General features: G+C 40.7%; 1 protein-coding gene across 2 annotated transcripts in view; it reads right to left on the reverse strand.

Moving 5' to 3' along the window:
• Positions 1-1254: 1254 nt before the first annotated feature.
• The window catches only part of SLC35F4 (solute carrier family 35 member F4), a 275047-nt gene continuing 248906 nt past the window's right edge, over positions 1255-27395 (reverse strand). For both annotated transcript variants that reach the window (XM_057543613.1, XM_007192926.1), the window contains exons 3-8: positions 24197-24494; positions 18512-18731; positions 9611-9736; positions 7506-7698; positions 4031-4120; positions 1255-1654 (exon numbers count right to left, since the gene is read on the reverse strand). In XM_057543613.1, coding sequence (XP_057399596.1) covers positions 1413-1654; positions 4031-4120; positions 7506-7698; positions 9611-9736; positions 18512-18731; positions 24197-24494 — 1169 coding nt within the window. In that variant the 3' untranslated portion in view covers positions 1255-1412. The remainder of the gene's footprint in view (positions 1655-4030; positions 4121-7505; positions 7699-9610; positions 9737-18511; positions 18732-24196; positions 24495-27395) is intronic.

Raw genomic sequence — 27395 nt, forward strand, 5'->3', positions numbered from 1 at the left:
CAGGAAATGATAGGGGCATAGAATAGGCAGCATAGTAGAGAAGTGCATGGATTCAAGAAATATTAAGGAAAGCAATCAATAAGGTTTATGGTTTAGATGTGGAGGGTGAGGAAGGCAGAAGTTAAGTTTGATCTCTGGCTTGGGCAGCCAGTGAATCATGGTACCATTAACCTAGACAGGGAACAAGGGAGAGGAAGGAGTAGGTCTGAGGAGGAGAGATGATAGATTTAGCTATGTTCTTGAACGTGAAGTGAACAATGGGGCATCCAACTGAGCCTGCAGAAGGAATTTGGATAGTCAGATCTGAAGCTTGGGGGACGAATCTGGGCTGGAGATAAATATTATGAAGCCATCACCACATGGATGACATTGAAAGCCATGGAAGCAGATGAGATCTCTGAGGAAGAGAGTGTGGAGTGAGATGCTAAGAAGGACAAGGACTGAACACTGACAGCAATGAGACCAGCCTAGGAAGAGGGGTCCAGAGGAGCAGCCAGCAAGGCAGAAAGAGAACCAGGACATTTCTATGATCACAGAAGGTTCTATCAGACAGTGCTGCTCTAGAGGTCAGCATGCAAATGCTACAGAGAGGACAATAAAGTAAGAGTTGAATAGTGTCAATATGGTTTTGCAAGGAAAAAGGTCATTGGTGACTTTGGTGAATGCACTTCACCAGAGGAATGATGTGGGCAGAAGGTGGTTCCCAGAAGGTGGGTTGAAGAGTGAATGGGAGCTGAAGGGACAGCAAATGTAAACAACTCTAAAACTGGTGAAATAGATGTCCTCTCCATAACCATTATACCATTTTCAAATGTCTACCTCATATTAGAGATATTTCTAACCTCTTTTATGCTCTGTACTCCTGTAAGCATGTTGAAAGTACACATAGAGTCTTACATCTTCACGTCTTCATTGTTCCTAGTGTAGGTCTTGCATATGGAAGATACTCTGTTGATATTTAATTACTTTTCAGCTTTCAAATTGAAGGCTCTTATTGGCCTTCAATATATGTAAAGTGTGTATCCTTTTCATGTACTTTCCTCTTATGCAATTTTTTCTGATTGAATGAAAAGGTCTCAGTTCCAGGTGAGAAAAAGGTAATGACAAGCCCATAATTTAATAGAACCTCATATTTTTGAGAAAATTTTGCGAATTAGGGGAAAATCCCCCCCTCCCAAAAAAAACAGAAGAAATAGAACAAGTATGAATATGTTTTACTAAAAAAATTTATTATGATTATTTACACCAGTTCCTTGATAAGCATATAAATGTAAACTTTTATTGTTAGCATTATTTCACATATGACTTATGCAAATTCAGAGTTAATACTGTCGTTTGAGTGTACAGGTGGTGAGAAAATTTTATTATATTCACAGAATATACATACACGTGCGTTCAAAATGTGTTCCTCCTTAAGCCAGTGGTATGGACACAGTCCCAATGGCCCTGCTTCTGCTTCTCAGGTGGACACTGGGATCAGTGATGTCATCCACATGCTCCTCACTCTTCTTTTCCTTCAGGCTGTTGATGAATCTCAGGGTGATTTCATCCCACTCCTCGGGTAATAGCATCAGCAGAAACCCAATGCAGATGATGATGGTAGCAGCCAGACGCACGACATTGAATATCACCTCCTGCTTCAGGAGATCCACAGCTAGGGAAGGAACAGCAAGTCAGTCAGTCCATCACTGTTTCTAAGCTTCTCTGAAAACAAATGACCACATCAGTGCTACTTCTAAGAGATTTCCAAAAGCCTCTCTTGTTCTCTCAAGCTCATCTTCCCTTTTTCCACGTCATTATTGATACCGCTCTCTCCACTGGCTTTCCATTCCCTCTCTCGAAATCATACTTACCCTTCCAGGCAAATGCCATCTGATTGAATAACCTCTGCAGTTTAAAAAAATTTTTTAAATTTTATATTGGAGTATTGTTGATTAACAATGTTGTATTAGTTTCAGGTGTACAGCAAAGTGATTCAGTTATACATATACATGTATCTATTCTTTTTCAAATTCTTTTCCCATTTAGGTTATTACAAAATATTGAGCAGAGTTCCCTGTGCTATACAGTAGGTCCTTGTTGGTTATCTATTTTAAATATAGCACTGTGTACATGCAGTTTTATTTCTTAATACCTTTCCTCTGCATCCCTTCATGCTTCTCCAGTTTCACTGGACCATTGAAGATTTTTTAAATGAGCCAAGCTTATTAATGTCTAGGTCTTTGCACGTGCTAGTCTTTTTAAAAATTTTAATTGAGGTAAAACTCATATAAATTAAAATTAACCATCTTAAAGTGAGTTTAGTAGCATTTTGTACATTCATTTTGTACAGATTAATGTACCACCGCCTCCATCTGTTTCCAAAACATTTTCATTATTTCAAAATAAAACCCCGTACCCATTAAGCAGTTACTCCCCAGCCCACTACTCTCACCCCGCAACACCTGACAACCACCAACCTGCTGTGTGTCTGTGGATTTACCTATTCTAGGTATTTCCTATAAATGGAAGCATACAATATGTGACCTTTTGTGTCTGGCTTCTTTCGCTTAGCATAATGTTTTCGAGGTCCAACCATATTGTAGCATGTGTTAGTGCTTCATTCCTTTTTCTGGCTGAGTAATATCCCATTGTATCACAATTTGTTTATCAACTCATCTCTGGATGGACATTTAGGTGTTTCCACCTTTGGCTGTTGTAAATAGTATGAACATTCACATACAAGGATATTTTTGAGTCCCTGTTTTCAGTCTTGCAGGCATGTAACTAGTAGTGGAATCATATATATGCTGTTCTCTTTGCATGGAATGCTCTTCCCTCCTCATATGCACTTCATCCAGCTAAACCCTCTGTTAGATCCCTCGCTTTACACTTCTTGCAGGAAGCCTCCTTGGATGCTCTTCCTGTGTGCTCTCAGAGCATCAGTCCATACCTCTATCAAAGCCATTCTCTCTCTACATTGTAATTACTCAGTTCCTTTCATCTCCTTTCTACACTACATGGTCCTGAGGGCAGGGGCTGTGTCTTATTCAGGATCTATCACCAGGTGTTAGCACAGTTGTTAGCATATACTAAGTGCTCAGAAATTATTTATTGAATGAATGAACTCATGGATGAATGAATGGAATTCCTTGACAACTCCACTCCTCCCTGATATGACTTTCCTCTAAATATCTTATAGTCCTTGGAGTCTTTTACACAATTTGGCATTTAATGATAAATTACTTTGTAGAGTTCTAAGTTATTTCATATATGTCAGTCTTGTTTTCCATATTCAGTGTAAGTTTCTTATGGGAACAATAATATCTTTTTTTCCCAGTCTCTTCTATAGTCACAATCACATAATAAGTGCTCAATAAATATTTGCTGATTGTCCTGGGGGTAAAGAGAGGTGGCTACCTAAGACTTGGAAAAATAGAATTTTAAAATTAGAAGGACTACACAGTCATCCAGATAACCCACTTTCATTATTTGTTCCACTGACAGTTTACCTAGAAAGATTTTCCTGGAAAAGTAGCTTCTCCTCTTCTCCCTGAAGTGAGTCAAATTGCTTTTTTCTTACGTCTGTTCCAGAGGGCTATCTGCTGTGCCCCTGGGAGAAGCTTTCACAGCTACCCATGGATAGTCTGATGTAATGTATGTAATGTATGTTTGTATGTAAACATACAAACACCCTCTATGTTTCCTAAACTTTCATTAGTGATGTTTGAGAGTCCTATGCTGGGATGCCTTTTGTTTCCATAGGACTTCCTCTAAAAATACAACAAAATTAGGTAGTCAGGGAGATTACATGAAACCCAAGTGATACATTTGGTATTTAATTCTAAAAGCACAACCAAGTTAAAACAGTGTTTGTAGCTGGAAATTTTAAATGTGCTGCATAGTTATTCTGTTGTCTGCCACCTTCATGATATTTAAAAACATCTTCCCAGGCAAGGGACATAATTCACAATTGCTCGAAGAAACAACTCAGGGTGTAAAACAAACACAAGCAGGAGACTTCCTGTGCACACGTCAAATCGTACAGTACCTGCATTTCCAGGAACGCTGAGCACTGTTCCGATGGAGATGAGGATTGGGTATGTCAGCACCACACCAACATTCACCAGGATGTTGAAGGCTGTAAAATAAAGGAGGATATACAGGATAAAGGGGAATTGCTATGCTGGGCACTTTCTTTCTTAACATAAAAGAATCAATGTCTATGCTAAACATGCCTTCTAAATTATCTGTCCCATTGGTCAATTAATCCTCTAATTCTGGACATGGATTCATATGTATTGTACCTGAAATAGTCATATTCCTTTTTCCTCCTCTGCCACCCTGGCTGCCTGATCTCTTGGTTGGCAAAGGGGGTAGGGAGCCATGCAAAGAAGTGAAATAATCAATTCAGTATCCTGCTCATTAGCACTATAAAGTTGAGCCAGAGGTTGAAAGCTGGTGACTGATCGGGGCTTTCTCCCTTGTTACTTTACTATATCATGCCATATTCCAGAATAACTAAAAGGCCCTAGTGTTACTGCCTAACAGAAGATCTGTCCAAGGATGGCCTATGCTGCATTATTCCCTCTCTTTTGGGGTGAGCATCACATGAACAAACAAAGCTGTGTTCAGTGTAATTCACCGAACCCCAGGCACCTTTTCCACATCCTGATTTGTGCACAGATAACCCCAGGGCAGGTCCACAGAACCAACTGTAGGTATAACTTGATACCCTTTAATACATATCTTCTGACATTTTTAGCTAAATATAAAGTTAGTTAAAATAATTATCTACACAAAAATGATCAAAAATACTTGTTTTTGAAAAGAAAATTATAAATTACATAGCATTATTTTAATAGATTTCAAGCTAATGTTTGTTTTAGGGGTTAGAGAAATGAGTCTTAACAACTACAAAAAGTCCTCAATTCCGAAAGGATCTCTATGGAAATGGCTCAAAACCTTGTTGCCTGTATCTCTGTAGAACCAAAGATGGTTCTAGAACCATTCCAGTTAGGACAGTGTTTATTCTTCTACTGTTATCTATAATTCTTACTTTAATTAAGCTCACTAACTTAGTCATCTGGAGTCACTCCTGCTTGTTAGTTAGAGACGGTGGGTTGGACTTTCACAAAACTTGGGCTTGTTCATAATTTTCATACAATAGTAGTGGCAATCAAGGCAGAGGACCTTCCTAAGTTGATAACTACTCCTTTATGGCAGAGCTGCAATGGGAATGAATATTCCAGCATCTCAACTCTCTCCTCAAGTTTGGGGAGTCAAATATGACCTGTTCTAACAAATCAGGAACTTATTAAACACAGCACAGACTCTGCTAAACTCCCCAACTGTCATGTTATTGGCTGAACTGGATATTTTAGCAGATTGATAGGAAGTATTGGTATTTGGTTGAGAACTGAGCTTTTCTCACTCAACAAGAACCGAGTGGCTTCACTGAAATGGGTGTCTGCTTTTCCTTAGTGCTTTAGGTGGAACACTTACAAGCTCTTTTGACAATCTCAGGACAAGAATATATAATTCAGTATGTTATCTATAGCACGGGGCCCTGCCTGAGTTTAAGTGGGCCTCAGACATGTCAGGTGAATGGCTGATGCCAATCTGCACGTGGGCTATGGCCAAGCCAGAGCAGGAATGAGGCCAGGTGAACCTAAGCAGATTGAAGCCATAGTTACAGGTGATGGGGGGGGGTGGGGTCAGAGTTCAGCCTGCTCTTTGCCTCTCAGATCTGTCTCCAGCCCTGCTCTCACTAGATCATATCTGATTCCTATGGAGAAGAGAAGGTGGCAATAAAAACTTAAGAGCAGAAGCACTGAAGACTGTAAAACCCTGGGGTGTGTCACACAGTCAGGAGAGAGGCTGTCTGCTCATTTTGTCGCAGGGCAACACTGGCACAGAGAGGGCTCCTTGCACGGGGGTGATCCTGTGGGGCAGCTCTAAGCTGGGCGCACTACACCCAGTGCAGTGTGGAGATCACGCTGCTTGGTGGAGAACTACAGAGTCCGGCTAGCATGGCTGATGCCCAGCCTGAGCAGGCGTGCTTAGGAGCGCGTATTAGAGGTGCCAAGGGATAAATGCGGGTGGAGGGCTACTTTGCAGCAAGCTGGAGATCACGGGTCACAGCTGGGGCCAAGAGGTAGTGAAATTTGGGCTATGATTTTTCCCAATTAGATTGGTTTTGGCCAGGAAGAGATCTAGGCACTTTTAATTAGGATGTTTTGGTCTTATGGAAAGACTGCTATTGATTTCTACTACTCAATTTAGCACAGGTTATGAGCGGTCATAACTACACATTTTTGGTCTTCAAAAGTAGAATTTAAAGGATCAACAATTAATGTTTGCTCTTTCTCGTGAGTGTTTCCTGTCTAGTTGAAGAGCTCCCCTTAGGGGCCTGGGCCAGAGTAGAAGAAGATGACTCAATGTCTTTGTGGGAATGAAAACAAGGGCATTCTTTTTCCCTCCTAGGACTTGCAGTGCTGTTTCAGACTATGTCACCTTGATAAAGAAGGTCAACTGAGGGGCGGCAGATGTTCTGCAGGTCCAGTGTGGCGAGTGAACATGGAGTAGGCAGAGGGTGCTGTTATCGGGTGGAATGGGGGAAGAGGAGCAGGATGAAAGTGGTTTGATTCTGAGTAGAGACACTGAGTCATTGGGTGTTTGTTGTGGTTCAACTGCTTGGTGAGCAAAGAGTGGGCTTGTTATATTGAGGTTCCTCTCACATTAAATGAAAGCACAGCTGGAAAGTTGGAGCCCCCCAGCTGCTCAGGTGAAGCAGACAGCCTCAGAGTCATGGGGAGTTGGGAGAGAGAACATGAGAAACACTCCAGGTGGCTTTTTCTTGGTCATCTGCTAGGCACAGCCTACTTAGCAGGGCCACCTCGTCCTGTTCTGTCATCTTCTCTTGCTCGGTGAGGGTTTCCCATCTCAAATTCATTCTCCAGACGCGACCAGAGTAGACTGTTTAGAATGCAGATGTAAGCCTGTCACCTCCCTGCTTAAAGATCATTAAGTGGATTTGAAATCCAATCCCCTCAACGTGGCGTCCCAGGCCCTCCATGACCTGCTGCCCTCCTGAATGTCATCTCCTTCCTTCCTCCCCAGTTCCTCCTGCACTTGGTGCCCCTGCCATTTTGATCCACTTTGAGTCCCTTGAATCCCCCATCCACTCTCCCTCTCTGCCTGACACACTGTGCCACACATGGAACACAGTAACATCATACAGTACATCATGAAGAATGGACGAGGCTACTTGAGTATCAGTGGTGATCAGAGAGGCCTGGGCCTCCAGCTCAGCACTTAACCCATGGGAGGCATACTAGTTGGATAGCTCTGATCTAATCAAGCAATAATCTGCAAAGAACTTTGCAACCATTAACCAACCTTAGGTAAGTTTGGGAAATAGAAGACAGGGGTACCCAAAGGAATAATCCTACTATGACAATTTAACTCTCCAAGGAGAGGTCAAGTGACATAGGAAATGGAAGGCAAAACCCAGGGCCACTTACCCAGCCAGAGCCCTGCCATCCCGCAGAGACAGCCCCATGGCAGAGCTGCAAACGAGGACCAGTGCTCCACCTTGGTGAAATACAGGATGACCGGGGTGAAGGAGATGAAGATTAAGTTGAAGAAACCCAATGTGGAGACAAAGTGTGCTGCTTCACCAAAGTTGGCACTTCCGAGAAACATCTTAAACAAAACCTAGAACGAGAAAGGAACTCATTAGCCACATAGTCAGGGACGTTGTCGTATCAGAAAGGCAATTTCTACATCATGAACTAACTGGCCCAGGGTTTATGCTCTATGTCTTCTTATCCCACCGTCTCCATGGCACTAAGTGTGCTGCTGAGATAAGGAATTCAAATGCCCTCTAGCCTTCATATGAAACAGCAAATGCCATAAAATGAATTCCACTTTCTGTGCCACAGGGATACTGCACACTGGGAAGAACACCACCATCAGTTATGGCTATAGGGTGGATGACACGTAAGACTGCAGACAAGCCCAGAAACATCTAGGATTGAGGTGCCATCAGTTCTTCTCTTCAAGCATGGGATTCATTTTACCCTTATTTTGACAGGTACTGAAAACTAAATTGGACATAGAGAGAGCCTATCATTATATTATTGAGAGAAATAATAACAATGCCATGGATTTATAAGCACTTTTCTCTCTGAGCCTAAAATATTTTCACAAGTACTGTATTTATTCTCCAGATTTTTAAAAAAAAGATGGTCTTTGTTTTCTGGATTATAAATCTGTGTGTAGAAAAAGATGGCAAGGAGACATAAATAGCTAACCTAAATCACACATCAGGCTGGGGAGGAACCAGTTCTCTAGTCCATATTTCTTGGCTTTTTAACCTCTCTGCTTCCTTTATTAGTCCTCAAACAATGTAGCACAGAGTAGCTCTTTTCTATGGTGCACATACAATTTTGTGCATGTCAGCAAATATTATCACTCCCAGAATGAATACATCTGTAACATGTTCAGAAGAATTCTCTCTATAAAAGAGCCATCCCAGGCATATAGCAAGTCCGGGCATTGCTTTTAATTTCAACTAAACGTATTATTTTTTTCTCTTGAGAGACTTAAGAGAACTTGAGCACGTGCTCGTGGTATTTGGTCACATCACACATCTCTGTGGAGTCTCAGTTGGGGACAAGTTAAACACTAATGGTGATTGAGTGAACACCTGTCAAGCTTGTCACAGAATCAGTGTGCCAGGAAATGTCGATATGGAAATAGACACGATGTCCTCTGAGCTGCAGAGTTGGTGAATAATTGGAACAGGCATCCAGGGGGGATGCAAAGGGCATTTTCTGCCTTTCAGAGAGGATTTTCTCATTGAAACACCAAGAGAGGTGAAAGTGGAACAGTTCTTTAGCTACATCCAGAAAGTTGGCTCTGAAAAGTGGAGCTTCGGTGAATAACCTTTTAGATCTGCTCTCTTAATCCTCACTTCTGAAGTCAGGGGCAGTGACTCCGAATAGAGCTTTCACTGATGACAGGCCACTCCAGGGGAGAAAGAACTGTGAGTACAAACCCAGAGTATCCATCAGAGAGGAAAAGAGGCTCTTCATTTAGCTAATAACGTGGCACGGGGTTAATATGCAACAAACAGTAAACTCTCAAGTGATAGCCGGTTTATTATTTTTAATACCTCATTGTAGTTGAAATAATGACCTCAGTAGTTAAATTAAAGAAACATAGGGGAGAAGTCTTTCTCAGCTCCTGCTACAACTGGTGGATGATTTGGGAGGGGTCGGGGCATGGACCACAGGCTTTGGAGTTGACCAGTCCGAGTTTAAATCTTGGTTCTATCACTTCCTGGCTGGATGATCTTGGACAAGTTACTTAATCTTTCAAAGTCTCAGTTTCCTCATCTGGAAAGTGGGGATAAGTACTTATGCCTCATAAAGGTGCATTAACACAGGTGAAAATTTCTAGCAAGCACACAGCCTGTAGCAAGTACTCAATAACTGGTACTTGTTATTATTTAAACCATCTTTTTTTTTTGCTAGTCAAGATTTTCTTTGTCCTTCCTTCTTTTATTACTTAAAAGTCTAAGCTACAAATGACAGTTGAGTACATAAGGAAGTGCACAAAATACCTTATACAGTGCAGATGTCGAGGCCGAGCCCACTGCAAATGCTACTCCTATGATGGAATCAGCGTGGAAATTATCTGCATACGCCATCATGACAATGCCAGTGATTGCCATTATTGCGGCAACTATCTATCAAGTAGAGTGCAAAGAGAAAAATTTTTTTAATTGATGCCTCCATACCCCAGAGCAAGCAATTGAAGGCTTCGTGGGAGTTGTTACATGCTTCCTCAAACCCAATTACCTCTTGTACATCACTGTTTAAATGTAGGAAGGGTCAGTATTAGCAAGAAATCCGTATGCTCATGAGACATTCAGGCAGAAAATATAGAAGCTGCTCACATTCTAATTAAGGGCTAGTAATTGTAGTTTAATTTTTGGATCAACTTCCTAGAGATTAATACCCATAGTGGTGAAATAAATTTAATAGGAAGTCACTTCTTAGCATTTTCATCTGTACTGTGTTCTTTTTCCTCAGACAATTCAGCATACATTTTAATCAGCTCCTTGGATCAATGCATGTTTCTGAACATTTCCACATAACCAGAACTTGATTATGGAGACATAATATTGATGCAGCTAAGAGGCAACTTTTAGGCCAAAGTGAAAAAAGGAAAGAGAATAATCTTTCAGAGTGATTCATAAGGAGCGAGCTGAGTTTGCACTGTCACTTGGAATATCAAATGGAGGCTAGTTCTTCCTTTTGTTTACATGCAAATTAAGCCACAGAAAGGCAATTTCATTCAATTATTCTAGAGCATTAGCTGTATAAAGTGAAATATTAAGAATTTGATTGAAATCATAATGGTTGACTGTAAATTAATATGATCCTTGGTATATTCCAAACAGGAGCCCACTTCCTTTGTGAAATGCTGGTTGGCATCTGTTTCTTTAATTTGTCTTGAACTGGTTCTACTGGAAAACATTTTAAAGCTACAATAAACAGTAAAATGACCACCCTGGAATAGGAAACACTATGTCATTTCCTTGTGAAATAGTCTCACTGACTTTAAAATCATGATGCAACTTTGTGGGAAATTTAAACATACCTGGCAATCAATTTTGTTAAGCTTCAGTTCTGAGTATTCTCAAGTAAATCAGTTCCTCTGTAGATAGATTTCTCACATATGTGATATTTTTTGACCCTTTGAAATATTATTAGTGAATTATTCATTACAACAAAATGTAGATCTTCAACATGCAACTGTAGACTTGCTGAAGGCCAGTGCAAAGTATGATAACGATGACACATATAATTTAGATGCTGTTAAAGCATTTCTTTTGTTAATGACCACCCAAAGCAAGGGCACAGCTGGTTTCAGAGCCAGCTCCACACTAAAGCGTCTTTTATGAAAAACAGCAGGAGTACTTGAGAACAGAAGCCGACTTGTCAGCAGTGAAAAACTGTCTTCATAAAGCGTTATCCGGGAGGCTGCTTGGTGGGGGGCGGTGGGGGGCATTGCTCTTGCTGACTGAGTATCACAGTCTCTAAACCTTCTAGCCGTGTGTTGCAGTTAGACTATGCCTCAAACTATAGGGAATAGAATTTAATACAAATGCACACAATGTGAGGTGTCAAGGAAATTTTCCAAACAGGAAGTCATAGACTCATAAATAAACATGGTGAAGTGGTTACCGAGACCTGGGAATTCTGTGAGACTTATCATTTTCTTTGATTTGGGGATTTATAGTTCAGCCAGGGATTTGCAACATTTCTTTGGGCAATCTGATGTCAGAGAAATGAAAAGTTACATTAAACACTGGCAGTTTCTGATTTGTTTTTGTGTTAATTAATGTTCATAGGTTAAAGTATTCATGTACACAGAGTTCCCTCAAAATACTGAACTTGTAAGATAATAAATTTGAATTAATACTTGTTTTCTTTTTACCAAACATCAGATGTATTTTCTTAGTCAAAAAAACAGGTAGTTTCTTCAAGACAGGGATAATAGAACACAGTGTTAATCCTAATGAAACTTTAACATGATGTGCTGTTTAATATTTAAAATTATTAAAATTATTCTATAATATACAATATCTGGGTTTAAGCAATTGTGTATAATATATAATTCTTGGCTTAGGGAATTCTGAAAACAAACAGTCCATACAAAAAAAAAAAAAAAAAAAAAGGGAAAAAACCAAAAACACTGTCTGGAAAGTGTTGAACATTTAATACCATTATCCCCAGGATATGACCCGGTTGGGAACACTTTCTTTTCTGAGTCAGCCATTAGTAAAAATACATATGCACTGTATTTCTATTATAAGTTTTCTCAAGATAGGAATTGGGCATGGACAAAGACTACATAATTTTATAGCAATTCAGAATTATAGTCATGATGAGCCTCTTAAAGATCTCCATTACATTTTATATTTAAGTGCTTATGAAAATATTAGCTCAGACCACTTAAATTGACATATCAATTATACCAGTGTCTCTTTGAATTGCGGTCATGGAGAGAAGCATTTTTCACTTCAGGGGGCCAGACGGTGCTGTTAGTTAAGTTCCAAAAGCATGAAAATCTGAATATTTCCAATGTTAGAAAAATTCCTCTCTATGGTATGAACAGTTATTTATAGGATAATAATTTATAGGTTATATAGGTTACCTGGGGGGAAAAGATAAATTATTTTCCACATTTCTATTTAAATTTCACAACTATCTGATAGAACAAGTTCTCTATGGCCATGTTTAATTTTTTTTTTCAGTATGTTTCTTATCTACACAGTTGGAACTAAGGGAAGGGAGCTCAGCTAATCTAGAAAATGCAGGGAAATGTTGGGTGGCAGGCTCATCTGGAGTGGTGGTTTGGATGATCTTAGAGTGGTTCTGCCTGGCACCATTGGTTAATTGCAGAGTAAATATTCTTGAGATTTCTGGAGACTATGTAACCCAAGCACAGGTCTGAGTCATGTGCGTTTTCAGAAGTAATCAATCGTTAAGGAAGGATTAATAGTCTGTCTCCTCAACAAAAAAATACTAAATGATTCTTGGGCTCAGGATGCTGGAAATGTACCTGCAGGAAACCAGCGCTTTAAATACTGTGTCAGAAGGGCTCACATGTGACATCCACATGCTGACAAACACGAAAATGCTTCTGAGCACATTAGCGTCCCCGTGAGGGACTCCTCTGCTAATGGTGCCACCTGCTCGGCTTCAGAAAAACATGGCTCTCCTCACAACCTACTCCAGTTCCAGCCCCATAACCAACCAGAGGTGTCTAAATAAGATGGAAACCCACCACAACCGTTACTTGAGTCTGACCTGGGTGAAAATGTTAGGAACCATAGCGATCATAAAGCTGCCAGTGCCTCATTTTTAACCTTCTAAACCTCTGGGTCCTCTCACATCATGGTGTGCCCACCTGGGGTGAATACCCTGAGGAAGAGGATGTATTTAGCCCATTATCTTTGCGTGCTCCTTGAGTGACATCACCACCTGAGCCAACTACCTTCCTCTGTGGGCGCACTTCCCTCCGAGAGTCTCTGCATCAACTCTCAGGGCCAATCAGAGGGGGGGACCATGAGGTGGTTTGAGCCTGTTCTTAAAGCCCAAAGAAGGGCTTTGACAGTGAACATTTGGTGATCTCACTGAAATGTATACTACCTGTGGCCCTGCCTGAAAGCAAGGTTTCTTTCCCCTCTCAAAGAATTAGTTTGTATAGATAAAGCCTACGGAAATAGCTGGCTTTTGGCTGATTTTTGTTTTCTTTTATCTTCATTTTTTTTCTCTTTTGACTCAGGGCCTCAAAACCCAAAAGGGTCCAGCCCTTCTCTGGATCTCTAGGAGGGTTTATGAGCCTCGTTACTGTCACTGTGTTTCACATTGACAAAAGATTTCCAGAACTATCATTCGCATAACAGTATCAGCTCTTCTAGGATTCAGGGTATTGAGATGGACCTTTAACTGCTTCTCTTTCTAACTGTAACCCAGACATCTTTCCTTAATTTGCCGTGTGGTTAACCCTGTTTCTGGAGCTGGATGGAGCAGGTAGGAGCTTTCCCGGCTTACGATGGACCTTGAATCCCAAGCCTACATCAGGCTCTGAAATGGGGGGCCTCAAAGCTGTACTGTTGGCCAGACTGCACTCAAGTTCAAGACTCAAGGTTAGCAGCTGAAGGTGGGATACACATTCATAGTTTGGCCAATGAGACCTGCACTGATGATCATCCTTCTTCCCTCCGAGTGTATTTGGATAGAGTCCATTTTCAGGGAACCGTGGCTACACAGAATTCTTAAACTTGTCCACATGTTACGTTTAAGCTTCCATAAAGAAGAGCCATCTGTTTTACTCAGAGCCAATGAAATTGACCAAGAGTTGACGTGTGAGAAATGAAAGAGGTGGGCAGTCCACAGCTGTCCGGATACTCTGTGTGTGTGTGTGTGAGAGGGGGAGGAGGGTGGGTCCCTGGGGCGGGGCAGGTCAAGCCTGAGTCTCAAACTAAGATTCCCATCCTCCACCCCACTGCCACACACATACACATCTGTTTTTATATGAAAAAAAAAAAACTATCTGAAAATGATCCCAAAGGAAGACCAGGATGGAAGAGAAGGAAAGAAATCCCGGAAGGAAAGACTCAAGAGTATGTGTGGAAGGTAGATGAGACCTATTGACTGCACCTTGTTGACAGGGGTTATGGGTTCCTTGAGGGCATAAAATCGGAGAGACTTCCCAACTCGGCTCTCCCCTCCCTGTATTCGTGAATCATTCTCCTGCCAAGAGGAGGATGAAAGGGGATGAGCCCCACTGCCCATCCTCTACTGCCTCCAGCGGGAAGCCTGAAGGTTCTAGACAGAGCAGTCTGCACTGCCCAGGAATGAAGAGTTACTGCAGAAATGCCAATCAGAGGCAAGATGGAAACAAGATTGTCTTGAATCTTATCTAAATATGTAATATTGGCACAAATCAGTAGCCGCTCAGCTCCAGGGTCCTGATTTATTTAGAGTGCCCTGGAGCCCAAGTTGAATTCAGAGAAGAGCAATTTAAGCAATGAAAGATTCCATTTAACTGTCATACCCCAGTCAGTTCTTGGCGGATGGAGGAAATTCTCCAGAAGAGCCACAGTTTGGGAAACTAAACACATAAGGACCCAGTTATACCTAGAAAATAGATGGCTGCCAAGCTGAAGGGACACAAATTCATTTCCTCAATCTGCTGTAAAAGTTGGGGTCTGCTGAACCATTCACCGCCCACCAATTTTCTTCACATGTTCAAGGGAATTTGAAAATGAATGAACATTTTCAATTAATAATATAAAAATAAGGGGGGGGACAAGATCTGAAAGAAAGGGTGTTAATTTTCCAGTCTGACATTTACTTTTCATTGGAGTGAAATGGATGCCAGTGATAGAGAAGAAAACCTGAAGCAGTGGCTCATTTGTTTGTTTGTCTTTGAGGAGAACCTGTTTTTATTGATATTCTGTGATCAATGTCAATATCATTGATATTCAGTGACATTCTGGTTCTGATGAATTTAAGAATGCTAGCTAAACAAAACAGGATCTTGGAGATGGGAAAAACACCCATCTTCAATGCTTCAAGAGCTGGATTCTCACCTAGCAACATTTTTGCAATTAAAAAGAAAGGTCTTTTAAAGAAGTTTACTAATTTCCACATGATTATCATACATCAGCTGTAAGCAACTACTTATGAGTTTTTTAACACACCAAAACTCACCAGCAAATTGGTTGAAAGAATTTCATAATAGAAAACTAAATGTATGGCAGACTACCTTTCCATCTGTGATTCAATCAATATTCCAAGGAAACTTAATATTAACAAGTTATTCAAAACATATAATTAGTTTTTATGTGAGCATTGCTAATTCTGGCCAACTGGTGCTCCAGATAAACCCGTATTTACTGATATTATAATTTAAAGCGTCTTTCATTCTGTTCACGGTGTCATTTTGATGTGAAAAATAGAAGTGGGGAGGCCATATGTTTCATCTTAAGGGTGATCATTCTTGGGGTCATGCAAATGAGAATCATAATCCCCAAACTATCTTTTTCTGAACTACTGAAGAATTAGAATGAGTCAGAAATATACATTTTGATTTGATGACTGAAAGCAACCCTTTAAGTATTTAAAAAAAGAGTAGTCCAAGTGGGGTGGCATCTACAGGCTTTGTCCTATTTATGGGTGTAGGCAATAAGAGCTGCATTTATGTTGTCAGTATTCTATTCGTCCTCCTCTAATTTCTCAAATGACCTAATTATACATGTTCTCAATATGTCTCAGAAGGAAAAGAACTGCTGATACGGTCAAAAGGCAAAATGCTGAATATGTTTCAGTGCTTCTTATATTCCATGGCCTGATTATGGGCATTATTAAAATTACACCTTGACATTCTTCTAGAACATGGCATTAAACACTTCCTAATGTTTCACAGTGAGAAGTGAAGCACCTCCTGTCATTTAAAAAGAAAAATACCTGACTTCTCCCAGCATGCCTGACATTAATACTTACTATGTTGTCATTATGATGTCTTAATTTATGTATTTACTTATTAACAACTACTTATTGGCTACTTAACAATTTTTCTATCAGGTCTTATTACTTACAGATGATGTATTAGTTTCCTGAGGCTGCTGTAACAAATTACCACAAACTTGGTTACTAAAAACAGCAGAAATCTATTCTCTCATAGTTCTGGAGGCCAGAAGTTCAAAATTGGGCAGGGCCATGCTCCCAACAGCAACTCTGGGAGAGAATAATATTACGTTCCTGCCTCTTCCAGGTTCTGATGGCTGCCCCGGCTTTCCTGGGCTTGTGGCTGCATCACTCCAATCTCTATCTCTGTGGTCACATTGCCTTCTCCTCTTCTGTGTGTCTTTCCTGTGTGTGTCTCTTATAAGGATACCTGTTATTGGACTTAGGAGCCACCCAGATCAACCAGGATGATCTCCTCTTTGCAAAATCCTTAAGTTAATTATGTCTGCAAAGACTATTTTTCCAGGTAAGGTCACATTCATAGGTTCTGGGGATTAGAGTGTGGACACCTTATTGGGGGCTACCATTAAACCCACCACAGATGCAAATTTTAAGATAGAAATACTTTGTAGCTTCTAGGCAGATTTCCTAAATCTGCCATTTAAATGTTACACAGCTGAGCTTTTCCCCCTAAAAGTCCTCAAATAAACATCAAGCTTCTTTTGATATGACCTCTTGCATAAGTAAGTTCCATGGTTAAATGCATTCATTCACTCTAATACAATTGATTTGCTCACTGGTAAATCTAATAGTGAACATATCTATTTCCTTTTGGTATTCACATGACACTGAAAGAGCAGAAAAGCCCCTAAATCTCCTTTCTTGCCCTCTCTTCTGACAAGGCCCTCCAAATACTCATGGGTGATCCAAGGTGGTGGTAGATAGACAAGAGAAAGATCTTGTAAGCATGAGTTCATTCACTATATCCTTAAATATGTAGAGTCCCTACTTTGTCCCTTGTATTATTCTAGGTGTTAGAGATAGAGGTAGAACTAGTTTCATGGGCATATGACCTGTGCAGATGCAGTGGGCTCCCTGATGTTGCCATGTTGAAATTATTCACAATTTTTTTTCAACAGGAGGCCTGCATTTTCACTTTTCACTGGCGCCCACAAATTATGTAGCCCAAGCTGAATGGATCAGTGAGCAATGTAAAGAAGGTTCTTGTTCTCAAGTACTTGTCAGGGCACCTGATGGTGGACAGACAGTACCAATGCTTCATGTGTGAAAACATGATGCTAAGCCCTGTGGGTGTGAAATCTAAGATTAGCTATGGAGAATGAGTATTGGACCACATCTGGTATAGTTTAATGGTATCATGGACTGATTCAGTTTCTTGTGTTGTCTTCTGCTGTAGCTTTTCACTTGTTCATGTCAAGTTTCAGTTCTGAATTTCTGAGCAGCATTTCCCAGGATACAACCAGAATTAGCTAATTGGCTATTAAGATGAAGTTTTCAGGATAATAGCTGTCACAAACTCTCTCTCTAATATAGACATGAATTTCAGCATTTAGCAGGGCAAGGACCCTGGAATCATTGCAACAAGAGCAATATTTTGATAGCAAAATGTGTTTCAAATCCAGTCTTGGACATCTCTTTTGGAGAACAATAATTGTGTGATGTTTATCTTCTGGAAGAAGGCTATTCGTTTGGACCTCCTTTCAAAGAACTATTTACTCAATATTTTCATCATGGTGGTATGCCATATTATATGAATGAGATCTGGCTCCTTACATCTGCATGGCTTTCAATCGATCTAACAAAGATCAAGCATACAAAAAAATCTTTTATTTTTAAATCCATGTTACCTGTGAAAGGGATAAACTCAGAACTGAAGTGGTTGGTGGAAGTTTAATGCAGTTCAATTAAGGATTTGTACCCAAAAGTAAGAGTTATTGCTTTTAGTTCCATATCTAGTTAGTCACACTAGATATATAGCCACTTTTAACAGCATTGTGCCATTACTGGTGACTTTAGTTACTGTTTGGTAACCTTATCTACTTACACCAATATTAATTACATCCATCTCTGGGGAGACAAAACATGAGGGAGTTGTCCCAACATATGTTGATTGGAAAAAAAGCAAATCATAATCTTTACTGTGGCTAATTTTCTCAGACCCTTCTTTCCCGAGGACAGAAGGAGTTGATCACACCATTAATTCTAAGAAAAGAACTTCTTTTCCCTGAGTGCCTCCTGTTGAAATCAGCTGACTGATTCCAATGGAAACAATCTCTTTATCTTCTCATGATGTTGTAACTGCCTGGGCGTCCTAATGCAACTTCAAATTTCAATCTGTACTCAGAACCAATGGGAAAAGTTTTGCAGAAACTCCACAAAACAGAGCAGCTCTCCTGATACCAAGGATCTATGATTAAATGCGGCCTTACGCATTGAATCAAGTGTGCTATTACCCTCACTCCCATGAACCTGTCTTTCAGCACGATCCACGACAGCAAGAAGACAAAGGCTTTGTTACAACAGAACAGAGCAGAGACATCTGTGGCTGTCAGCTTCTTTAAAGCCAGTAAATACAGGTAATTAGTCAAAGTCCATAGAATAGAAAAGGGAGCAGTTCTTTTAAGAAAGAGCTTCAACGTCAGACCATCTTCACCAAAAATTCGACTGCATTCCCTAGAGAAGAAATAGAGGTTAATAGTCAGGTATTAATTTTAACACATCTTGTGTAGACTAACTCTTGACAGCCATTTTTAGGCAAGAGCACAAACCCTGAACACCCATCATTCGTCTGTGGAACCTATTGAACCCAGTTCTGCCACCTACAGGCTGTGAGTGCAAAGCGTTCCGTGGAGGAGTCCACATCTCCCCAGGCACAGAGCTAAGCCTTTCCTACCCATTCTCTGGAGATTCCTGGAGGTAGCCATTCTGCTGTTGCCAAACATTCTCAGAGAAGCCCGCAGAAATCCAGAAATGAATGGTGGCTGGAATTACTAGCTATTCGAAGAGACAGATGATTCTTTCCCAGTGGATGAATACAACAGGGTCAAAATGGTTGCTACTGTTTGAATAGGCTACAGACCACGTGCAGCCTCACATATCATGTGTAGGCATGAACAGCTTGGGATTTTATTATTCCTAAAACATTATGCCTTTTTCTGACATATCTACGCAATGGACAAATTTCTTTTTCCTCTAGCATTTTTAAGGCAGAAAAAAATGAAGGAAGCATCTGTGATAACCCCCAAATGGTAAAATAAATAAATAAAATTCAGGTTGCATTTATGTACAAACACCTGGCCATTCTGGAGGAATTGTCTAAATTCATTGTGTGAAAATAGTCATTTCAGTTAAATCTTTGATTTGTTTGGTTTCTGACTAAATTGATTATTTAGCCCAAAGGATTGTTTTAATCAAAATGTTGAAGCTAGGGGCTTCCCTGGTGGCGCAGTGGTTGAGAATCTGCCTGCTAATGCAGGGGACACGGGTTCGAGCCCTGGTCTGGGAAGATCCCACGTGCCGCGGAGCAACTAGGCCCGTGAGCCACAACTACTGAGCCTGCGCGTCTGGAGCCTGTGCTCCGCAACAAGAGAGGCCGCGATAGTGAGAGGCCCGCGCACCGCGATGAAGAGTGGCCCCCGCTTGCCGCAACTAGAGAAAGCCCTCGCACAGAAACGAAGACCCAACACAGCCAAAAATAAATAAATAAATAAATTAATTAATTAATTAATTAATTTTTTAAAATGTTGAAGCTAGCGATATATATAGGCAACATCGAAAGTGATAGAATAGCAGTGCCTTTTTGATTATGGACTGAAAACAGGCTGGGAAAATTCAGCTTTATTTTTTTCACTCAGTTGTACATGAACATTCAAGCTTTCATTGGGCAGCTATCTTGTGCCAGGCATTGTATTTTCAAGAGTAGTATAAATATTCTGTTTAAAGCAACAAGTTATTCATATTTGCACATTTATAATGTTTATAAATCTATTTAAATGGCTCTAGGTAGTACTAGTTCCTGGTTTCTCTTCTAGCTCTTTCTGAAGAGAAATAATTATGCCTCAAAGTATTGCAAAGCAAAGTAATCTCCAGCCAATGTTTGCCTCCCATGTATGAAGCAGTTTACCCCACAGGAGGACCACATGGGGGGAGGGCGTGACAAAGTGGTGAGGCTCCAAGCACAGGGATACGGCTTTCAAAATCAAGTCTCATCGTAAACGTTGCTTCCAAGCCGCTGAGAACACAGGGAATCATAGGCCAGTGATTCTGGGAAGGTTAAAAATGCATTTTGAACACATAGACAGTCATGTCGTGATTTTACTTTCATGTGGCAGACAACCAAAATGGAAAGACTTTTGTAAAATGGAAATGGGATTCCCAAAGCTAAATTTTAACTTGAAGGAGACAGAACGTCAGTGAAGGGACTAAATAAGCCAGAGGCAAAGCCTTTTGCAAAGTAAACAGAAGTTACACGTGCTCACACACACAGGTAAATGGATGGCCTCTCTGTTTTGTTTTATTGAAGCCTAGTTGATTTACACTATTATAAAATGGATGGCCTGTTTTGTATTACTGAAGTGTAGTTGATTTACAATATTATAAAATGGATGGCCTTTCTAAAGCCCTACCATTGAGATACTCGGAATCAGAGTTACACACAGAGCAAGCAGCAGTTTTCATAGAGCAACTGGGCACACATTTTGTGTTCTGTACTTACAAAGGGATTTGCTCTGTGAGGAAGTCTGCCAGGGACAGCTGGAGTGGAGAGTCGTGGGTTTATCCTGACATCTATAACTGCTAAATGTCCTTTAAAATACACATTTAATAAGAACCACAACAAATCCATTTCTGATTAAAGTATTTCTTTTTTTTTTTTTTAATCTCTGATGCAGATGGTGATTTGCACACTGCCGATGAGATGGTCTGACCTTGGGGGCTTTACTTTTTTTTTTTTTTTTTAATAAATTTATTTATTTATTTATTTATTTATTTATAGCTGTGTTGGGTTTTCGTTTCTGTGCTTGGGCTTCCTCTAGTTGCGGCGAGCGGGGGCCACTCTTCATCGTGGTGCGCAGGCCTCTCACTATCGCGGCTTCTCTTGTTGCGGAGCACAGGCTCCAGACACGCAGGCTCAGTAGTTGTGGCTCACGGGCCCAGTTGCTCCGCGGCAAGTGGGATCTTCCCAGACCAGGGCTCGAACCTGTGTCCCCTGCATTGGCAGGCAGATTCTCAACCACTGCGCCACCAGGGAAGCCCAGTATTTCTTTTCTTATCACTGGCCTTAGCCAGTGACGGTTCTTCCTTCCCAGAGCCCACCATCATGCTGGGTAGAGTGCTCTCCAGCAGAGACTGGATTCAGGAGACGGAACACCCCGCCCCCTGGGGAAGCCAGTGGAGGCACATGGATGGGGAGAGTCCCCCAGGCAAAGCGCTGCTGCCCGGCAGAGGCTCTTGGCCTGGCTCATCCTGGCCCCCAGGTATTGGCTTCCTCCTTGTTACCCTTTCTTCTTCCCTTCTCGTCTCACTGCCAGCCTTCCCCCCACTTGTCACTGCTGTTACAAGAATTAAAAATGCTCTCCATTCAAACGCCAGTTCACCTGGGTAAAACCTTTTGCCATTTAAGCAGTAAGTGCTGGGAAATGTGATTTTGTTTTTAAAAAAGATGGATTTCTATGGAGAAGGAAATAACAATAGTAGGTCTCTCCATGGGACCATGAGATCAGAATTTCTAGACAAGAGGCATTGACAGGAGGCAAAACTTGGAAAGAAGCTTAGAAGTCGGGGGACACTAATAATGTAACTACGCTCATCATTGATCCAGCAGCTACTAGTTATGGAACCCTTTCTGTATGTCAGATGGCATCTTAAGCACATTTCGTAGCTTCCTGACACGTGGCAAATTTATCTTTGGCTCTAGTTTCATGCTTTCTAGAGTTTTTTTTTCTTAAGAAATTACCCTTTGATACCATTTTGATATACCATCAAAACTATGGTACATAATTTTTTTCTTCTTAAATTTCAAATTCACCTGAGGCAATTGAATTCTCTTGATAGTATATAAATGGAATGATTGAAATATCAAAAACTACTTCCAAATGAACAATCCTTACCATCTAGATTTGATACCTTACTGAAAATTCTTTTGATGTTAGTGATAAGAAAAAGACTAGAAATGCTTTCATAGCATTCAAGAGAAAAGGAGAAAATAGGCAGAGGGTCTGGCGCTATGGGACAAATCCTGTTTTCAGTCTTATATATTAACTCTATTTTCCCCTTGTTCTGCCATGAGAGCCTCAGGGGTTGTCTTCTTGGCAGATGGTGTTAATGAGTCTACAGGGAAAAAAGATCAAGGATCTCAGCACTTTCTGGCAATGTTTACCTATCATATGGAGGGGGCCACTGGAGAATATTCCTTTCACAGACAATGTTTTCTGCTTGACAATAAAAGCTCTTTGATTCAGTTTCAGAAATGGTCAACTTCACACGAGGCACTAACAGGATGAGGTGTCTTGTCAAGTCACAGGTCTCACTAAATTCAGAGTTAGTTCAACATGAGAGATGCGGTGAAGATGAAATTCATTCCCCAGACAACACGTCTGTCAGCAGGAGCCTCTTGTAAATGTATTCTCTTCAATAAAACTGACTTGGCTTGCTTTGAGGTGTTCTGAGGTATTACTTCCCAGACTAAACTTTTGCTGTTTTTATCAGCATGTGTGTCTAAACCATAGGAACACATGCTATGGGTAAATGGAGGTATTTTCAAACAGGGAGAATTTTATTCTGATAATCATGTCCCTTGCAATCATGTATTAAATATTGTTATTAATAAAGATCTTATGCCCCAGCATCATGTCTATTTTGATGGGAAGAAATAGAAAGTATTTTTAGCAATCCCAAACAGGTATAAGGCTTTTTTCTTTCCTCCAAACCAGAAAACATTTATCGTTCTTGGATTGTTTTTTGTTTCTTTAATGATAGCTGAATGTTCATGGACACACGTGGAAAATCAGCTCACAATATGACTTCAATATTCCTGGGCACTTCCAAGCTGGTGATAAATTGGAAGTTGAAGATTAAGCCTTCACAGTGTCTTAAGTTTTCAAGAACAGTTGTATAATGCATCAATGGTAACAGTCACTCCTTCCTTTCATTAGGTAAAAGGGCAAGAAAGAAAGGTTATTTTGGCTCCTGCAATACAAATTTATCGTCATTCTGCTGAGGAGCAGTAAGCGGGTGAGGAAAACTGTCGCTCTCCCCCTGCCATCTGCTGAGGTCAAGACTGCTGTTTTCTCTTGGTGATCAGAGTGACGGTCCTGGAAGTTATTCCTTAGCTCTGGCTTTTCTTTTCAAGAAACTGTCTGTTAGCACAGGACTTTGACCCGAATGCTGCTTTTGCCTTCCTTGAGTGCTGTGCGGGGCTGGATGACATGTCTGCCAGCTTCCCGATCTCCCCAAGATGGGGCTGCAGAAGTCAGGTTTAGCTCCGAGCAACCACTAGAACCATGGCACTATCAAGTTCATGGCTAGCAAAGCAACAGACAAGCCTCTCTGTGCTCCTAGCCAGCAAAGAACAGCATCTTTGAAACCATCCCAAGGCCAAACTTCCCTTTACCTGAGACCAAGTCATTTCATCTGCTATAACACCACTGTGTCCAGAATACTGACCAAATGTTTTTGTGATAATCTTATTAATACAGTTTTTTTTTTCCCTTGGGCTCGAGACCCTGGGTTGTTCTTTTAAAACGTGGCAAGAGATAAATTGATCTGAATTAAAATCTGGGTTCCATTACTTATAAGTGTGTGACCGTGGACAAGTACCTGAATGTCTCCAAACCTATTACCTCTTGTGTTAAAATGGGGATAATTAACACCGTCTTAAAACGTGGCTGTTATCACCAATGATGGCTAATAAGATAAGATACACAAAAGCACCAGTGCAGTGCCTGGCACGTTGTAGACACTTAATAATTTTTGGGGTGGTACTGATTCTGTTTCCTCGTGTTAATATGTTCGCTACCGACCTTAGATCCTGCCTCTCCACACTCCTCAACTCAACTCATATTCCAAAGAGATGAAATTATGCATATTTGCATGAAATTATTTCAAACCATCTCCTATTGGCCATTTAACATGAAACCTACCTGAATTTTTTCATTGGAGATTGCTTTTCTTGAGCAGTGGCCAGATGACCAGAGTAATAGACTGGGAAAAACATAATGTTCCAGTTTGTTGAAAACCAAGTCATGAAAAATGGACAGTAGAAGTTCTTATAAGTAATTTTTACAATCTGTGTGGTTCCAACCCAAGATGATGACACTGACAAGATGATCAAAAGTCCCCAGATGGCCTTCAGAACCATAGACGCGCAGGATAGGCAGCGAGCCTTGATTCTGTTTTCTTGGCTGCTATTCTCAGGATGAGTCTGCGTTCCGTCATCCCCTGCAAACAGGAAAGGAATACAAATGTGTGGAAATCAAGTTATAAAACAGCAATCAAAAAGGCAGACAGTAGAATCACCAGTGTTCTTTTTTTTTCTCCTGCTGTCATTTGAAGAGACAGATAACTCTAGCTCATTTTCTGTCTGGAATCTGGAGTCTCTGATCTGTAAAGTACAGTGTGTATCTGGACCCCTATCCAGGCTATGACGATGCTCATGAACTTGGTGGGTGCTCTCTGTTCCTGGGTGTACCCTACCCACTTCCTTGTGAGAGCATTACACATTTCAGCTCCAAAGGCTTTGGCCACGTAACCTGCTTTGTCTGATCAAACGTAAACAGGTGTGTGGTATGCCACCGCTCAGCAGAAGCTTTAAGAGCCATCACAGGGTCCCACTACCTCTCTAACTCTTCCTTTCTGCCACTAGGATGGAGAATCCCAAACAGAAGCTGCTCTTTTGGTCTATGTGGGAGAATGAGCAGAACCCTGTGTCTGCTGACATGAAATGTGAACAAGAAACAAGTATATGCTGTTAATTCCACTGAGTTTTCTTTTGTTTTTTTTTTTAACTGCAGCAAAGGTGACTATTAAGCTGAAAAGGATGTGTCCCCAGAACAGAGCAAGTCTGGACTGCACAAAATTACCTTCCACCTCAGAGCAAATTACGACTTAATATGTTTCTGGGAGCACAGTGAGTTCTGCTTTGTATTTTTACATTTACTAAGAAAATTTAGTAGCATTTTTTTCCCCACTAAAATAGTCAAAGCTCTCTGAAAGTGACAATCATAAAGGCCTTCTCCCCTGACAGAGAAAACAAGTTCAACACAATGAATCTATGTACCTGTCAGGAAATTTAATGGGAGCAGTGGTCACCCTGAGTCCCCAGATAGTAGAATCCTGGGGGAAAGGAGGCAGAATTGTCTGCAAGATTCTGCTGTGTCTGCAGGGACCTCCTTTGAGCGTAAGGCTTATCCTGGGGTTAAGAAAGTGGTGCAGCCCACAGATAGCAGGTGAGAGTGGATGGTTTCTCACTTTTCCTCTCCAGAATCTGCTGGCTCTCCTGTTGAATGTGTGCGCACTGCTTAATGACCCAGGTGGGACTGCCCCACTGGGGTAAAGGCTTTCATCCAGCTAAGGCTTCGTGATATAATTATTTGGGGAAAGTGGGTAGCAAGACTTGAAAGTGAATTCTTCACTGCAGAATATAAACCAAGTAAGGATGAACACAGCAATTACTACATGACTTCCAAGTCTTATAAACAGAGTTCTCAGAGCCTAGGCCTCCAGAAGATGAAAACTGGTATTCTTTTATTTATTTATTCAACAAAGTCCTATGGAGACTACCAGGAGTTAGTTAGATAGTCGGGTCCCAGGGGTTCAAAAAAGAAAGACTTGAGCTCATAATCTAGACAAAGGCCAGAAAACACATCTAATACAGTATGATAAGGGCCAAGTATGGCAGATACAAGGCCACATGGAAGCAGAGAAGCACTTGTTAAGAGGAGAGGGGCATAATGATCAGGAGAAACTCCCATGATGCAGTGACATTGAGACGAGTCTGTATGTTAGCCAGCTCCCTTGCCTGTGTACAGACTATACCTGATAACTGTTCTGCAAATTCCCTGTATGATCATGTGGCTTATACAGACAGTAAAGGGAAAAAACAAAAATGAATAAGAGGGTGGAATAAGAGACTCTGGTGTTGGAAGGCTGGGAAGGGAACATGAGCCTACCCAATTAAGTAGGTATTATTCCCATTTTACAGATGAAAAAACTGAGACTTGTATTAAAGGTTGTTCAAGGTTGAGCCTAAGACAGTATGACTCCAAGGTCTAAACTTTTTATTCTGAATATTGATTCTGTCTAGGTTTCAGGCTTGAGCTCCCCGTTTAAACACTGGAAGTTTCAGAAATGGTTTGGAGAAAATGTTGTTTCCTGGCAGGAATGGTAGTCTTGCATGAGGTTTAATAGAAGTGATATTAAGAGAAAGGTGTACTCTACTACACTTCAGATCACGTTATTCTCAGGGAATAGCTTATAAAGGAGGAACGATTTTAAGTATCCCTTTGAGTTGATATCTGCCTTCACGGTCACCTTCTTTGAAGATTGCATCTGTACCACCGTCAGAGCATGGAGAATATGTTTGATGACACCAATAGTCACCTAAATCCCCACCTAGTATTGACTCATTCTTTCTTCTGCTAACTAAATTGAATTGTTGACAATTCTTTAATTTTACTATCTACAGATACCATAGAAAGATTGGCTCTCCAGAGTTCTTTTATTTTTCTGACCATTTTAAGCATGATTTTCTAGAGTCCTGCTTAGATTTATTGTTTTGTATATATCATTAAAATTGATTTACCAGGAATTCCATCCATTTCTATGAACCTTGATTGGAGTCATACAAATTGATGGTAGAGGCCACTGGAATTTGGAAACATGAGTGAAAGTCCTAGTCCTGCCATTGGATGGCCCTGAGTATATGTTTAATTCCATCTTAGGTTCTCTGTCAAACAGTGATAATATCTATCTCATGGGTTTCATTTTGAGGTTAAGTACCATAACATTCATGAAAGAATGGTCTTCAGATTATTCTCCTTTTCTCTTCTCTTTTTGGTGTCTAGGAATATCCTCAAATGTCTTCTGAATCATTACAGAAAGAGTAAATCATGCCCCATGTGGTCTTTAATGGTACAGTTTTTAAGATTTGTAATCTGTATATGATAGGTAGGGCAAATTTATTAACCATATTTAATTAACTGGAACATACTGTTCTGCAGATAACTGGGATGATAAGAATATTACTGTAACTTATTAAAGCCAATTAAAACTTTCTGAAGATTTAACATGTGATTTTCTTCACTTTCTAAAAAAGAGTTTTAGCCTTGGGGTCCATAGTTG

This window comes from Balaenoptera acutorostrata, chromosome 3 (assembly GCF_949987535.1).
Source record: "Balaenoptera acutorostrata chromosome 3, mBalAcu1.1, whole genome shotgun sequence".
Taxonomy (NCBI): domain Eukaryota; kingdom Metazoa; phylum Chordata; class Mammalia; order Artiodactyla; family Balaenopteridae; genus Balaenoptera; species Balaenoptera acutorostrata.